The following is a 17,557-nucleotide window of genomic DNA, read 5'->3' as shown; positions in this document are numbered from 1 at the left end:
TGGACAAAACCTGCTTCAACTCCTACCCTCAAAAAGTCGCTACAGAGCACTGCACACCAAGACAACTAGACACAAGAACAGTTTTTTCCCAAACACCATCACTCTACTAAACAAATAATTCCCTCAACACTGTCAAACTTTTTACTAAGTCTGCACTTCTATTTCTACTAGTTTTTTCTCATCATTACTATCATCCTTTTCCTCCCACTTAGGACTGTATGACTGTAACTTGTTGCTTGTATCCTAAGATTTTTATTAATATTGATTCTTTCTTCATTGCTTATTTGACCCCTATACAATCATTAAGTATTGTACCTCATGATTCTTGACAAATGTATCTTTTTCTTTTATGTACACTGAGAGCATATGCACCAAGACAAATTCCTTGTGTGTCCAATCACACTTGGCCAATAAAGAATTCTATTCTATTCTATACCCATGTACAAGTGGCTGTACCTAAGTGTGTATGCAAACATACAAGAGATGCCACAACTAACTGCGCTATAGAAAAAAGCCTATGCCAAAGATAGCTTCTGTATCTGCTTCTTTCCTATTCTTCGCTAAATGAAGGAATGTTGAAATTTATGTCATTTGGAGCTGTTCCCTTGCAGCCGAATTCTGTGCCAGGTTTGCCAAAAAGCATCCGCCGCATCTGCTATTTCCATCTGCAGCCTATCTTATTACAACCTTATCCTGATGCTCTGAAAGAAAGGAAAAGTTCACAACAACAACAACAAAAAATAAGGAAGAGGCTCAGTGCCAGAGCACATGCCTTGCACGTTAAAAAGTCCCGGATGCAACCCAGTTGTCTCAGAAGATTTAATCAGAAAAGCCTCCTTGTCTTTATCCAAAACAATGGATCCACTCAAGACAGCCATCTCCTTTTTACTTTCTAGCTACCCTTCTTCCTGAGTTTACCTTATCTTCAAGGTTTATTCACCCTATACTGAACATTGCAGTTTCCATTCAGCATTTATACTAAAACTGAGATTTTGCTGAAAAAGTATCGCATCCTGGCTCAAAGATTGTTAAGAGTTGGGCACTGCAGTTGACACTAACTGAAGCGAGTCACCAATATCTGTGACAAATTAACCGAGCAGCAAAATGCCTTCATTCCTTCCACATGTAAACGTGAAGCTACCGGTATAAACAACACTGAAATCTGTGAAGCCATTTTCCCACTGTAATGCCTCCACTACTTTGTTTTGATGCCATGAAAATCACTATCCTTGGATGCTTCATTTCGTCCTCTGAAAGAAACCATTACCTCACAGCCGATTTTAGATGCTTGCTCCTTTAACGGATTTCAGCCACCTTTTGTAACGCTGGAACCGCACTGTTTTACACCCCCCCCCCCAAATCATACCAGGCACCTTTTCCCCCTTAGATGAATTCATCTAAACCTCCGTTAAATCTTATTAATGACATCATTAAGTGTTGTGCCTCATGATTCTTGAAGAATGTATCTTTTCTTTTATGTACACTGAGAGCATATGCACCAAGACCAATTCCTTGTGTGTCCAATCACACTTGGCCAATAAAGAATTCTATTCTATTCTATTCTATTTTTGGTTCCAGATGAATTCCGATGGAAAATATCCGGTTTTCCTCTCAGGGATGGGCTTTGTAGATCTGGAAACCTCTCTTTCGGTTCCTCTCACAAATAGATAACTTAATCTTTAAAAGACACAAAGGGGCAGGATTCTACGGTCATCGTTATTAGACCGTTTAATGGAGGAAATGAATACTTCGGTACATAAGTAGAGGAGCCCCCGGGGGCAATAACACTCAAGGCAACTCACTACAGAATTTGAGAGGAAAAGGCGAGAAGGATCACCTTGTTTCTCCCGGGCACTTTTTTTGGAGGGTGGGGAGGATCTAAATGGGGAAAACTGAGACGTCCCGCTGCTGTTGCAGGTTATGCCCGCTGCAGAAGGAGCGGACCGGGAGGGCAACAGTGCAAGCGGTAGATTTGTGCGTGCGCGCAACCCCCCCCCCCCCCGGCCCAGTTACCGGCGGGGTTGCAAAAGCAACCTTTCTGTCGGAACGGAGGGAGAAGCCCAACCGCGATGCAACGAGCGTATCATGCAAACCCCGCCACACATGCAAACGGGTAACAACGTGTTTTGTTTTGTTTTTTGCTCCGGGCCGCCCGGCGAAGAGAGCAGGCAACCTCGGGCTCCGTCCTCACCTCCTCTCGGACTCCCTCCGCCTCCTCCTGAGGCACTGAGGTGCTGCTGCCTCTTTCACTGCTGCTGGCCGCGGCCGCCGAGGCTGGGGGGGACATGGCGCCGACCGGGGGCCTCTCGGATGGGCGACCAGCAGGCACGGCGGCGGCGGCGGCGGCGCATTATCCCGCCAAGGCGAGCCGACGAGCGCCACCCGAACGGCTGCGTCGGGACCGGCAGCCCGGCGGCGCAAAGGCGGCAGCCTTGGGCGCCTCCATCGATCCTGGAGCTTCTTCGGCTTGGCTCTGCGGCGAGGGGTCGCCCGCCACCGCGAGGGGAAAAGGCGACGCGGCGGATACAAAAGCCGAGCGCCTGCCCCACGGACTCGGCGGCTTCGCGCCTGAGGGACTCTCTCGGCGGAGCCTGAAGCGAAGCTCACGCAGCCCGCCGGCCGCGCACGCACCGCACGGGGATGGGCAAAGGGCGGGAAAAGGGGCGGGAAAATAAAGGCGCTGGCGCGAGGCTCGGCAGCTGCTCAGGTGAAACCGGAGGGCCGCGAATTGGGAGGGGGGAGCGAGGGCGGGAAGGCAGGTGGCGAGGAAGGGGCGCCTCAGCGTCCGCACGCCTCTCTTCTTCCCTCTCCTAATTCCAGGCGCGAGTGACCTTGAGGCTCTCCGGAGGCTCCAGTCTCCCAGCTTGCCGCTTTCGCCCCCTTTTGTCTGCCCGGCTCTTTAAGCGGTAGGCGAGAAGCAGCCACATAGTCGCTCGCGCTGGCTTCTTCATCTCCCTCCTCGTCCTCGGCCCTCGCACCTCCCACTCTCTTCAGTCACAGCCTGGGAAGAGTCGAGCCTCTTTCCCGGAGCACCAAAGCACTAAAAAGGCTTTTCACGCGGGGTTGAGAGACACGGGGGAGTGTGGGGCGGGGAGAGTCTAGATTACTTTGCGAAACCACAAAGCCCCTGAGGAAGAGAAACCGCGTAGAACAAACCCTGAGTGGGGTCCATAGGTCTTGGCGCATCCTTGTTGTCTTCAATTCACCTTCACTGCAGCCAAGTTTTAAATAATGTGTGGCTCCGATTTTAAAAGAGGGCAATCGGATTTCCTGCACACACACTCACTAGCTTTTAGATTTACATACCGCTTCATAATGCTTTTACAGTACAGCCCTCTCTAAGCGGTTTACAGTATCAGCATATTGCCCCCCAACAATCTGGGTCCATAGAAGGATGGAAGGCCGCAACCTTGAGCCGGTGGTGAGATTTGAACTGCTGAACTGCAGCTAGCAGTTAGCTGAAGTAGCCTGCAGTGCTGCATTCTAACCACTGCGCCACCCCCCCTCTCAAATATTTCGGAAACCGCTTTCCGAAGGAGTTTTATGGATGGGTACCAAAGCCCCATAACTAATGCATGGCCTGTCTTATAGAATTAGCTCACTTGCTAAATCGGCTAGCCAGCTCGCTGCGGACAATTACAGTTCTTGTCAAAATAGATGAAAGGATGAGTCCCAAAGGCTCCATTAGTGGCCAAAATGAATAGCCATCCTGCCAGATGTATGTATGGACGCCAAAGCGGAATCTAGTTCTGAAAAACAGTGAATCTCAGATGTCAGAGATTGTGTTTCGAAGATGCAATGTAAAATGCCAGCAAAAGGTTTCTTCTTTTAGCTGAAAGGGGAGGGCGGGAGGAATCTTTCTGCATAGTTCTGAATCTGTATAGAAAGAGGATACGTTTTTATTAAGTAAGGTATGTAACTTACTTTTACAATAAGAAAAAAAATTGGAGGTGAAGTTGCATTTAGTGGGTATACAGCATAGCAAAAAAATCTGAGTACTGTGGGATTGGGCAGCATATAAGTCAAACAAGCAAACAAACAATCAGAAAGTGCATACATAGAACACTAATAAAAGAAATGCGTATTTAATTGTACATGGAACTATTGCTTTCAGTAGTGATCAGCCAGATGCTTCTAGCAGTGTTTCTCAACCTTTCTAATGCTGCAATCCCTTAATACAGTTCCTCATGTTGTGGTGACCCCCAACCATAAGCCTAGCGCCAATTCTCCCAACAGAGCTTTAAACTGATTGGCAGGAAAGTCAGAGGGACACCCCCACTGTAAACGCCCGATTGGCCGGATTGTAAAAATATGTTCCAAGGTGCCAGAATAGAAGGTTTAGTTCCTAACACCATGGGAAATTTGTCTTTTTCCATGGTCTTAGGTGACCCCCGTAAAACAGTTGTTCAACCCCCCAAGTTGAGAATCACTGTAAACCATAACAAAAACATAGAAATCTTAGTGGCCAGGACAACACACTCCATCTCCCTCCTCCCTCGCCTCTCTTCCTCCTCCTCCTCATCAAACTATTATTTATGGGCCTTAATATATGGTATGTCAGCTTATGTATTTGATCTATTCCATTATGGATGCTTTCATTTGTTCATGTAATCTTTGAAGCCATCTGCAATCATATACAACTGAGGAAATTAAATAGTTCAAATTGTCTTTCTACACTTTCATAAAACTAGAACGCATGCCTGCAATATCAGTGGCAAGTAAAGTGCAAACTGCACTGGTTAGAACGGAAAGATTCAAGAACAGGAGCACAATTCCCTGATGACAATATTGAAACCAACCATCCAAACAAAAGGGAATTTACAGCAGATCTTCCCAGACTGGACAGTAAGAGTCTGCGGAGAGGGGCGGCATACAAATCTAAATAATAAATAAAAGAAAGAAAGAAAGAAAGAAAGAGAAGATCTCAGCCAGAAAAGTACTCTAAGGGAGCAGTAACCTACTGAATACAAAAACAGAGCAGCATGTAACATAGTTTTGTTCTATTCAGAAAAATCATTGGGTGTGTAGACTGTGCTTATGCTCTGGCAACAAGAAAATAGAAAGGCAGCACTCTAAGGAATTCCCAGGAGGGAAATGATTCATTTCAGGGCATTTGGGACAAAGAGCACGTGGGGAAAGATGCAGAAAAACAGATGGGCATGAGGCAGTTCATAGCATTAGGCAGAGAGAATTTCCTACATGAATTTAAGATTAGTGCAAAATCTTCAGAGCTCCCGGGATGCAATGCATCCATACCTGGACTCCCTTGCTGGAGGTCTGAAAGAAAGGTATTAGCTTAGTTCTGTCTGGAAAATGTCTGGCTCTCCACTAGGAGTATCCCAGTCTTAGAGCCTGTTGGCTGGGGAATTCTGGGAGTTGAAGTCTACACCTCTTAAGGTTGTCAAGTTGAGATACTGCTCCAAACACTTTAGTTGAACTGTGAGTAGATAGCTGCTTGGGTATTTTCTTGCGACTGTTTGAGTTGGTCCTCAGGTTCTGTGGTATAAATGTTAAAGTTACTTTCATTTGGGATAAGAAGGAGGCATCATATATCTCCTTGACGCATTTCTACATATAGATTTAAATGGAATTATAATACGCTATATCTGATTCTTGACGGGAAGGCCATATCAATGAGTTTGAATTTGAATGCATCCATCCTTAAAATTCCCTATTCAGCCCTCCTGTTTTTCTAATTCTGAGTATTCAAAATTTCAAGAATGGTGCATTTTCTAAATTAGTAAAACAGTTTCCTATGTTTTTTTAATGCAGCTGTGAAGCCTCATTTCCAGAATAATACTTTTCAATATATTCTGTGGCTGCTCAGCATTTGATTTTTCATTGTAAGCTTATATCCAAAAATGAGTAAAAATTGACTCAAACATTACTTTGTTTATTTTCATTTGTAATGGCTTGGCCTTCATATGTTGACAAATAACAGTTGTGTATCTGCAGAAGTTAGAACTAGTTTAGTCATGTCTTATTGAATACAAGAGGTGAGTAGAAATTAAGTGGAGATATTCTGTTTCAGAATTCTACTCAGTTCTGGAAAATATTTGAATTCTGGATGACAATGTATTTGCTAAAGTGTCTTATTCAATCCTAGGGCATATCTAAATAGTCAGTCCAATCTGATCTACTCTATGAGGCAGCACAAAGATACCAGCATAAATGTACGTTCCAATCTAAACTCTGCTTTGTTAAGGAGGCTGGTGACTAGTGCTTGTCTTAATAGTTTACTACAGGGCAAAGTAAGATACAGCACTTGCTAGGTTTTCCTGCCAATGAGAAATCACCCATCCATTTTTCTCCCTGACTTGAAATGGGGCCATGTGATTCACACATCTGTCAGCTCCTGTTGGGGATATGGAGAATTCAAATAATGTTGGAATAAACGTGGGATTTAGGTGGAGGAATTACTTTGACATAATCACAAGTGTGAAATTCAATTTGATTAGAGTGACTTAGGACAGGGTTCTCCAACCTTGGCAACTTTAAGACTAGTTGACTTCTACCTACAAACACGTCTACTTACGAACTTTTCTAGATAAGAAACAGGTGTTCAAGATTTTTTTGCCTCTTCTCAAGAACCATTTTCCACTTACAAACAAACCCAAGCCTCCGAAACCGGAAAAGGCATGGAGAAGCCTCCGTGGGCCCTCTCTAGGAAACAGGGCCAGAAAAGGTGAGGCAAAGCCTCTGTGGGGCCTCTCTAGGAATCTCCTAGGAGGAAACAGGGCCAGAAAGGGCGGGCAGAAGTCTCCGTGGGGCTCCTCTAGGAATCTCCTGGGAGGAAACAAGGGAAAATTGCTTCTTCCAAAGTTTTCTACTTAAGAACCTAATCACTGAACAAATTAAGTACGTAAGTAGAGGTACCACTGTACGCATATGGCTGAATTGTTTTATTAGTTTTAATTAGGGTTTTAGAATTTTTTTCCTTGACTTCTTTTTATTGTTGTTTGTAATTTACATTGTTGTAAGCTGCCCTGAGTCTTTCGGGATTGGGCGGCATAGAAATAAAATAAAATAAATAAGTATACCTTCCAAGAAAAATGTTTTTTTTTAAATGTACTTCAGCTTGCCCATTTTTCTTTAAAGGGATGCAAAGACAGAATTTCATCCTATTTCTCTAACTCCAACTCTCTAACAAGTTGGTATCTTTATTTCTCCGTACTTTCACACCTCTATAGTAGAATATTTCTTTCAGAAGACTATTTCATGAAAGAGAATTGTGAATCCCAAGGACTCCCAGATAAGGAGCTTTTAGTGCTATTGAATCAAAAGGCCTTGTGAGCCAGCCTAGCTTTTTCCATCCTCAATGGATTTTCCAAGGTCAGTACATAATAGAGAAGAGGGAATGAATGGAAAACATCAATTTCTAACCGTCTTGTAATATTAAGTGGGTGAGATTGGGTAATTTCACAAGGACAGCTTTTAATGGTTGTAGTTCCCTCCCTTTTCATACCTCATGTCCAACAGCATCAGCCAACAATTAGTGCAAGCTGTTTGTAAGGGGCACTCTGAATTATCATTTCAAGCTGACATATTCTCCTCCTCCCCTCCAATCAGTATTTTTAGAGAAACTCAAGGAGGAATTTTATAATTGCCAAATACCAGCTCATTGTATGAGATTCTTAGTTGGTTCTAACAAACAATATCCTCCTTGCTTTTCCTCGTTGGCTAAAAGGACTGTCGGCATTTTCACTGTGATCTACTTTGTAAGAAAACTCACCATTAAAAAGAAGGTGGAGCTGGATTTCATTCCCAGTGTTTCCATGGGAACAATAGGCAAGCTGGAGAAGCTTGTAGCTTTTGCCACAGCGCCCCTTTCCTTCACCTAGAGAGACATAGCCTGTCCTCTTGGGGGAGAGGGAGAAAGCTCTCTCTTTAAATGAAATGCCAGCCCAGAGAAAAGCAGCTCCTGTATTGACACAACACTTAAAGGACAGAATAAAACCCCTTTCAATATCCAAGTGTCTTGTTTTCCCTCTATTAGAGGCATGGGGTCTGTGAGCCATATGCAGACCGTTGGATTCATTTTTCTGTCCCAGGCCTCCCAATAGGATTATATTCCTGAAATAGAAATAGAATTCTTTATTGGCCAAATGTGATTGGACACACAAGGAATTTATCTTAGGTGCATATGCTGTCAGTGTACATTAAAAAAAAGATACATTTGTGAAGAATCATGAGGTACAACACTTAATGATTGTCATAGGGTACTAGTAAGCAATCAGGAAACAATCAATATTACCGTAATATAAATAGTAAGGATACAAGCAACAAATTACAGTCATAAAATCATAAGTGAGAGGAGATAGGAACGATGAAAATTTTAATAGTAATAGTAATGCAGCCTTAGCAAGTAGTTTGACAGTGGTGAGGGAATTATTTGTTTAGCAGAATGATGGCTTTCAGGGGAAAAACTGTTCTTGTGTTACTTGTCTTGGGGCACAGTGCTCTAGCATCATTTTGAGGATAGGAGTTGAAACAATTTGTGCCAGAATGCGAGGGGTCAATAAACATTTTCATGGCCCTCTTTTTGACTACAGGTATACAGGTCCTCAGGCAGGACCAAGGCAGGCTGGCAGTACCGTAATTGTTTTTTCTGCAGTTCTGATTATCCTCTGAAGTCTGTATCTGACTTGTTGGGTTGCTGAACCAAACTAGACAGTTGTAGAGGTGCAGATGACAGACTCAAAAATTCATCTGTAGAACTTTATCAGTAACTCCTTGGGCAGTTTGAGCTGTCAGGTATGATGGTATTGAATGCTGAACTAAAGTCTACAAAGAGGACCCTTATGTCTGTCTTTGGAGATTCAAGATGTTGTAGAATGTAGTGTGAAGCCATATTAACAGCATCATCTGTCGATCTATTTGCATAGTATGCAAATTGCAGGGGGTCTAGCTGTGAACCAAGGTTTATTGTTACTGTATGTTGGCAAGTTCCTGGTAACAGGTCTTCACAGAAGCTGAAATATGATGTTACAGTATCTGTGAGTTCATCCAGGTCTGCAGAAGTATCTTCAAAAATATTCCAGTCTGTGCAGTCAAAGAAAACCTGTAGCCTTAACTTTGTTTCTTCAATCCAAGTCTTCATTGGTTTTATCTATCTATCCATCCATCCATCCATCCATCCATCCATCCATCCATCTATCTATCTAATTCGACTTCTATGCCACCCAATCCCGAAGGACTCAGGGTGACTTACAACAATATAAAAATATAAGAACAATTAAAAGAAGTCAAATATACAATTATATAACATCCAAATTAAAACCCACACTAACTAAACAATCAACATGCATACACAACATTCATACAATATGGGCATGATGGTTATTAATTCATGGGCCCCAGACCTGCCAGCAAAGCCAGGTCTTCATAGATTTATGGAAAGCCATTATGGGATTTTAGTTTGGTGGCTTTAAATCTTTGTAAGCAGGTACAAGGTGAATCATGCAATAATCAGAGTGGCCTACAGCAACTCATGGTAAAGACCAATAGGCATCTTTTAGCATTGTATGGAAATGGTCTAAAGTATTCTTGCCTCTAGTGGGACAATTGACATGCTGAAAGTATTTTGGCAGCTCTTTCCTTAAGTTTGCCTTGTTTCAACCTCCCAAAATAATGGTCAGTGAATTGGGGTATTTGGCTTCAGCCTGCATACGGTAATTTGGTCAACTAGATTGGTTGATTGATTGATTGGTTTATTTATTTGTTTATTTGTTTGTTTTTTCAATCAAATTTCCATGCTGCCCTTTTTCTGGGACTTTGGGTGGCTCACAGTAAATGAGTACAGAATATAAAGAAATCTAATATTAAAATACTGCCTTGTTTAATGTTTAATGCCTTGTTTATGCAGGCTTGTGGCGGGATATACACCGCAAGTAGCAGAAATGATGACAACTCACGTGGAGAGTAAAAAGTTTTGCAGTTGATAAGTAAAAACTTTAAGTTTTCATCACAAAATTTGTGTATTATAGTTATGTCCTGAGACCAGCTGTTGTTGATATACCTATACATAAGCCTCCTCCCTTTCCCCCCTCTGATAGTTTTAAAATCCTGTCTACACTTAAGTATCTGAAACCCAGATATATGCATGCTACTGTCATCAATTTCTTCATTTAGCCAGGATTCAGTAAAGCATAGGGCAGAGGCATTGAAAAAAAATCAGAATTGCATCTGTTTAAAGACAGTATTTCTTCCATCTTATTAGCAAGTGAACATAAATTGGTAAGAAAGATTGTAAGGAGCAGGGTTTTTTAAATTCCCTTATTCCTTAGTCCAGGGGTCGACAAAGTTGTTCAGAATCTAGGAGCCAGCCAAAAAATTTAGGAGCCAGAATTTTTTTTAAGCAAACTTGGTTTTTTGCCGAGTCTCCACCTGACATCGCTTTCACCCCCTCTGTCTCCTCCTTCCTCTCTCATCTCTTTCCTTCCTCTCCCTCCCTTTCTCTCTTTCCTTTCTCTCCCTTTCTGTCTATCCTTTCTATCTCTCACCCCTTCTCCCTCTTTCATTCCCTTTCTCTCCCTCCCTTTCTCTCTCATTCCTTTCTCTCCCTCTTTCCTTCCTATCTCTCTTTCTTTTTCTCCCTCCTTCATATCTTCTTTCTCTCCCCCTTCCTCCCTCTTTCCTTTCTCCCCCTCCCTTTCTCTTCCTTTTTCTCTATCCTTTCTACTTCTTACTCTTTCTTTCTCTCCCTCCTTCATTCAATTTTCTCTCCCTCCCTTTCTCTCTCTTTCCTTTCTCTCCCTCCCTTTCTCTTCCTTTTTCTCTATCCTTTCTACTTCTTACTCTTTCTTTCTCTCCCTCCTTCATTCAATTTTCTCTCCCCCCCTTCCTCCCTCTTTCCTTTCTCTCCCTCCCTTTCTCTTCCTTTTTCTCTATCCTTTCTACTTCTTACTCTTTCTTTCTCTCCCTCCTTCATTCAATTTTCTCTCCCCCCCCTTCCTCCCTCTTTCCTTTCTCCCCCTCCCTTTCTCTTCCTTTTTCTCTATCCTTTCTGCTTCTTACTCTTTCTTTCTCTCCCTCCTTCATTCAATTTTCTCTCCCTCCCTTACTCTCTCTTTCCTTTCTCTCCCTCCCTTGTTCTCCCCTGGGGCTGCCTGTGCCTGCCCTGCACCACCCAACACGGACGGACAGCCCCCGGTCGTCGGTTCGTCGCCCCCCACCCCCCCACGGAGGGAGATCAGGCTGGCGAGGGCGGTAGAACTACGTCACCAGCCACTGGAGGGAGATCGGGCTGGCGGGGGCGGCGAATCCACCTCCCCAGCCGCGCGGAGGGAAATCCGGTAGGCGGGCGGGTGGCCGCGGCTCCCTGCGCGCCCCTGGAAAAGCGTACAGGGAACGGTGCCCGGGGCCGCTTTAGCCACCCCCCGCTCCCCCCGCCATCTCCCCGCGACTGCCTGTGCCGCTGCAGCCGCGGCCCCCCCCCCCCCGCTCCCACCGCCAGTGCCCTCCCGCCGGGCCCCAAAGGACACTTGCCGATGACGACAGGGAACCTTCAGCTGGGCGGGCGCTGCCGTGCCGGTGCCTCCGACCTCCCGGTTCCTGCTCGATGCCGCGGTTTCTGGCGCTCTCCTGCTGGGCTCCAAAGAAGGAAGGCGGGAAAAAGGCGCGAAGAATGGAGCTCTCCTTCCTGCCTGCCTTCTTTGGGACCCAGCAGGAGAGCGCCAGAAACCCCGGCATCGGGCAGGAGCGGAGAGGTCAGAGGCACCGCAGCGCCCTGCCCAGGCGGCACACCGGTTGGGAAACGCTGACATACAGTACAGCAGGCAACATTTTCTAGGCGCCAGACAACATTTTCTAGGCGCCACTGGCGACCAGGCGCCTGGGTTTGTCGAACCTTGCCTTAGTCTATTTAAAATTCCCGCCTTTTTATCTCTTCATCTCTGCCATCTGGGTTTGCTTTTGGTGATCCATAGTTCCGGGGAATTGGCTTCCTCTTGTGTTAGAATCCTCTCCATGCTTGTAAAGACAGAAAGCGTCTCCTTAAAGAAATGTTCCTTAATTCTTAGAAAATGAGTATGAAATCAGCAGAGAATCACTGAGAATAATAGAAAATAAAGAAACCATTTGAGAGCATTTCAGGAGGCAGTGTTAATCAGCGCCATCTTGGAATATACATATACAAAATACAAAATGGTTATTGTAATAACTCTTTATAATTACAATTTAATCTGCAAAAGAAATGTGTTCAGTCTCTGGGCATTTCTAGTTCCCAGAAAAGCTATATTCCCTGGAGGCCCCAGTGCCACCCTTTTTGTAAAAAGTAAATTTCAGTGTTTTCTATACTGTACTTCATTGTGTCCAAATATTTACCTTTGTTTTGTTCCTTGAGACACAATGTCTTTCTTAGAGGTGACTCGGCTCCAGTATCATGTAAGTAAGATAGTATAAAATGTTGATATTCATGATAAGAAATAGAATCAGATTGAACAGAAATGCCACTTAGCAATCTTACTATTGTTTTGTGTGTCTCCCGTTTTATAATAAGATTGTTGCATGGTTTCCTTAGCAACCATCTCATATACATGTTATAGAGTTACATGTTCAAGTGCCTACTTTAATTGATGCATTATTGCTGAACTGAATTTGCCAGTCTGAAGCCATTTATTAGATCATTATGCAAACAAGCACTCAGAATATAATTGCAACTTGAATTTTGTAGATATGGATCTTTATTTGTTGGCAGCAATAGTTTTATAATAGCTGGTCAACTTCCTGAGTTGCAGGTCAGGGCATACCCAGCATATAAGAATGTCTGCCTTTCCTAAGGGGTATATGTAATAGAATCTACACAATTAAAGCTACAGGGAAATCACATCGTTGCTGTTACTGCTGGTTGCAAGTAATAATTAATGCTAGCAGGGGAATAACAAAAAATGGGGAGCCAAATTACACTGCACACTTCAAGCACCAAGTAATAGAAAGAGTGCTCTTGTTTCAAATTTGCCATCAGTGACTGATACTTTAAGCTGTGTGTGTGTGTGAGAGAGAGAGAGAGAGAGAGTGTATGTGAGGGAGAGTGAGAGAGAGAAGGAGGGAACTTGTAGCTTAGACTCAGAGTGCTATTGTGTGCTCCAGACTTTACTCCTCAACATTGTGCTAGAGGAAGTCCTGGGCTCCAATTAGGCTTCCAACTGTGTTCAGTCCAATTTAGCCTAGGATTTCCTCTATTTCAGTAGTTCTCAGCCTTTCTAATGCTGTGATCCCTTAATACAGTTCCTCATGTTGTGGTGACCCCCAACCATAAGTCTAGCGCCAATTCTCCCAACAGAGCTTTAAGCTGATTGGCAGAAAGTTCAGAGGGACACCCACACTGTAAACGCCTGATTAGTTGGATTGTAAAAATATGTTCCAAGGTGCCAGAATAGAAGCTTTAGTTCCTAACACCATGGGAAATTTGTCCTTTCCCATTGTCTTAGGTGACCCCTCTGAAATGATTGTTTGATCCCCAAGGGGTCCCGACCCCCAGCTTGAGAATCACTGCTCTATTTGAACCCAGCTCTGATCCTTTCTGCTGTATTACCCTCATCTTATACACTGCTCAAAATAATAAAGGGAACACTTAAACAACACAATATAACTCCAAGTAAATCAAACTTCTGTGAAATCAAACTGTCCATTTAGGAAGCAACCCTGATTGACAATCAAATTCACATGCTGTTGTGCACCTTCAATTTTGTACAGAACAAAGTATTCAATGAGAATATTTCATTCATTCAGATCCAGGATGTGTTATTTGAGTGTCCCCTTTATTTTTTTGAGCAGTATGCTTAAACTTGGGAGATGGCATGACACTGCTGAAAAAAATGAGGAAATTAGGAGGGATACTTTCTAACTCTTGGGTCATTTTCATATTTTATACAGTTTTCACAATTAATCAAAGCTACAATAATGTCACCGAATGGGAGGAAGAAAAATCTCCAAACATTTTATTACTGGCTGGGGATGGTGGATCATGTATAACTTTTATGGATTCTCCTGGAAAAGTCACGATAGGCTGCCACCTGTCAATCTATTCCTAATATATGACCCTTCTACCGATGACTTCTTCCTCTAGCTCAGCTCTGGGGAAAAAAAACAAGAAAGGAAGGTCCTTTGAAATGTTTTGCCCTAGGTCCCACAGAGTGGGCCTTCTCCGGGTCCCGTCAACTAAACGATGTCGTTTGGCGGGACCCAGGGGAAGAGCCTTCTCTGTGGCGGCCCCGGCCCTCTGGAACGAACTCCCCCCAGAGATTAGAATTGCCCCCACCCTCCTCGCCTTTTGTAAGCTCCTTAAAACCCAGTGTGGGAGGTTGTACACATGTGTGAGGGTGGGTGTGGCAAAAAAGTCCGCCATCACTGTTCTATGGTGTCATTTTCTGTACATTCTCCTTGGTTTTATAGAATACAAATAATAAATAAAACCCAGCTTCTTTGAGAACATGGTCTACTCCTTTGCTCAATCAAGCAAAATGTTCTATTTATTTTATTTATTATAACATTTATAGTCCACTCTAATTCATGAGACTATAACTAGCAAATCAGAAAATTATATAGTGGCTGGATCCATTTACTCAATGATCCTTGGTTTGACGATAAAAATATGTATAGCTTCATAAATTATGCTGTTATTATATTAGAATGGATAATGGAAGAAGTTTATTTGGGTATCAGAAGACTAATTTCTTCAATAAGGCTAAAGTTGGTGAGGCTGGAACATGTTATTTAAACATATCTCAGCCTCCCAAGGGACCCATTAAGCAGAAAAGGAAAGAAAGCTATCTTAGAGTTTAAGCCCTAGAGTTCAGCTATATAAGTTTGTGGCACGTTGGCATGGTAGTGGGAAATCAATTGTTGTATTTCAGGCTTCATTCTTGTATACAATGAAGTTTCTACTCTTTCCAAGTTGAATATAGAAGTTTTCAAGAGCATAGCTAAGTAAGGAGACCTGTAATTTACTGCTTAGCGTGGGTGTGATGCTCGATACTTCTATTCTGAACTTTCAATAACCTGGCTCTTTCTGATAACTCTAATTATTGGCCGGATCAAATATATAGTAAATAAACATAATGTAATTTCTCATGGACTAATCAAAGTCTATCAATTAAAACTAAATGCATTTCCAAATAGTATATAGTCCAATGGTGGATTACTACCGGTTCACCCTGGATTGGGTGAACCGGTAGTGGCAGCGGGAGCCTCCGCCCACCTACCCAGACATTTCTGCGCATGTGCAGATGTGCCGCCCATCCATGCCCATGTGCTCCCAATTTCGGTAGTGAACATAATTGAAACCCACTACTGATGTAGTCCCAAAGCTTTTATAGGCCATCGTGTTGGGAAAGATAGTTTTACATTCTTTCTATTTAGGAAATCCTGCCAATGCCAAATCCTTCATGTTTGCTTAATCCAACTCTAAGAAAAAAACCTTTTACAAAGCCTCTAAAACTGTTCCACTTTACAAAAACGCTTTCTGTTTGTCAAGGCATACTTGCAGTCTAGAATCTAGACCAACATCAATCTTATTCAGATGATATTTTGATTTAAAGAGCTATTTGGAACATACACAGTGGTTAAATATTATTATTTCCAGGCTTGAAGAATCTGATTTAACCATTAATCCAGCCAAAAATCATCTGGGTTATTCTTATTTGGGTTACATAGTTTGTCAACCAGAAGTTAAGACAGAAAAGAAGGTGTAATAATTCAGGAAAAGCAATTATGAACTACTAAGAAGGAAATAAAATTGCTCTTGGCAGTTGTGGAAAACTGCAGACCATTTATACCTTACTTTTCCTCAAAAACAAAAGCGTTGAAATATACAAGGGAGAGACTCAAGATTTATCTTGGACATCATGAATACACTGTAATCACAGACCCCCAAGTATTATAATAGTTTAGTTGGAAAATATGAAGAACACTAACAAGATCTCTTGAAATATTATACTTACTTACACTATTGCCATACTGTATAAGATTTACTGTCTTGAAATAGATCAGCCTAAAGACAATACAATAATTTGAATTTGAGATCAGTATATTCAGTAGAAGGCTTGGGGAACATACCTTAACTTTCATTAAAAGAGAGGCTATGCATCAAGATAGAGAATGTAAATAAAGTCTGCTATCCCATTGTGTAATTTTGCAGTCATACAAATTAATGATAATCTGACTCTGGCAAATAATTTGAAGGAAATATCTCATAGGCAGAGGAAACTGAAATGGAGTAAGAAATTGATAACATTATCGTTACAACTCAGAGTAGGAAGAAAATGCCTAACAAGCAAAGATGGGTTTAGAAAATCTCAGATTATTTTTTAAAGAAACCAGGTTCCTGTATGATTTATCACCCAGCTTGTTCACCTGACTTGCCTATGAAGCTGTTCTTAATCTTTTAGAAGACATAGTGTTACGTGGAAGAAGGAAGAAAATCCTTTAAAGTAACCAGGTCCAGCTTTTAACATCACCTATACCATACCTGACTATCCATTAGCTTTCTTGGAAATTTATGTTTTTAAGTAATCTTCTTCATTTCACTTAGCAGAGTATTATCATAGAAGAATTATGCAACACAATGTATATTGGGCACATAAATACACTGATTCCAACAAAAGCTTATATGTTTTATTTCTTCTTCTTGGCGGAACCTGTTTTTTGTTTTCACAAATAACAATTTGACAGCATAACTATATTTCTCTTCTCAAATAATAACATATATACACAGCCCTTGTACTTCATTTAGAACCTGTCCTAATCCTAAATATTCTATCTATTAACATTATACTGTATACATGAAGTCTGACATTGAGAGAATACATCTGCTCTCTGTGATGCAGATTCACCAACAACCAACATAGGAATGAAAAGAATTCTCCCTTCCAGCTGCCAAAACCGACTATATACTAGTATGCAAATTAGCCTTTATGTGCCATTCTATTCCCCCTTTTCCATGCTGCATGCTAACACTATCCCCTCAAATTTTTAAAGATTAATAAAAATAAAAGAAATAGGAACTAGCTATATTAATAGTTGGCAATAACATTTATTTTCAGGAATGTCCTTGGGTTTATAAAGAGCTAACTGGAAGTAGAAGCATCTTTGGAGGCTATTTCCTTATAAATGGACTATTTGTGAATAATCTTGGTCACAATAGCAACTATTTTATAAACAAGCACATTTCCCACACCAGCCATTTTGTGGGTGCGTTTACTATATGCTTCAAAATCAAAATATGTCATCAGCCCCATTGCTTTCCTGTGGACTAAGCCAGCTAGAATAATATTTATTTACCATAGTCTACTTGCAATCAAATAAAATCAAGTAAAAGTCCTATAAGATGTATTTCCGAGAACAGTATAAAGAAGGGAGGGAGGGGGGATGGGTGGAAGGAAGGAAAGGAAGGAAGGAAGGAAGGAAGGAAGGAAGGAGATAGTGGATAGTATCCATTGAAGTATGAGGCCTCCTTCCACTTCCCAATGGGGTAAATTCATAAATATTCCATGATATTGTGGTCAGCAAAGAAGATACAATTTGGAGAATACAAAGTGATGGTTTAAATGGCATCAGC

General features: G+C 42.2%; 1 protein-coding gene across 1 annotated transcript in view; it reads right to left on the bottom strand.

The window, feature by feature from the left end:
- TMEM151B (transmembrane protein 151B) overlaps positions 1-2,646 on the bottom strand; it is a 29,854-nt gene extending 27,208 nt beyond the window's left edge. Inside the window, exon 1 of the mRNA XM_070734235.1 lies at positions 2,192-2,646. Within this exon, the coding sequence (XP_070590336.1) occupies positions 2,192-2,287 (96 nt within the window). The 5' untranslated portion in view covers positions 2,288-2,646. The remainder of the gene's footprint in view (positions 1-2,191) is intronic.
- Between the last annotated feature and the right edge of the window lie 14,911 nt (positions 2,647-17,557).

Source organism: Erythrolamprus reginae, chromosome 1, assembly GCF_031021105.1.
Source record: "Erythrolamprus reginae isolate rEryReg1 chromosome 1, rEryReg1.hap1, whole genome shotgun sequence".
NCBI lineage: Eukaryota > Metazoa > Chordata > Lepidosauria > Squamata > Dipsadidae > Erythrolamprus > Erythrolamprus reginae.
This window is presented reverse-complemented; position numbering and strand designations above follow the sequence as displayed.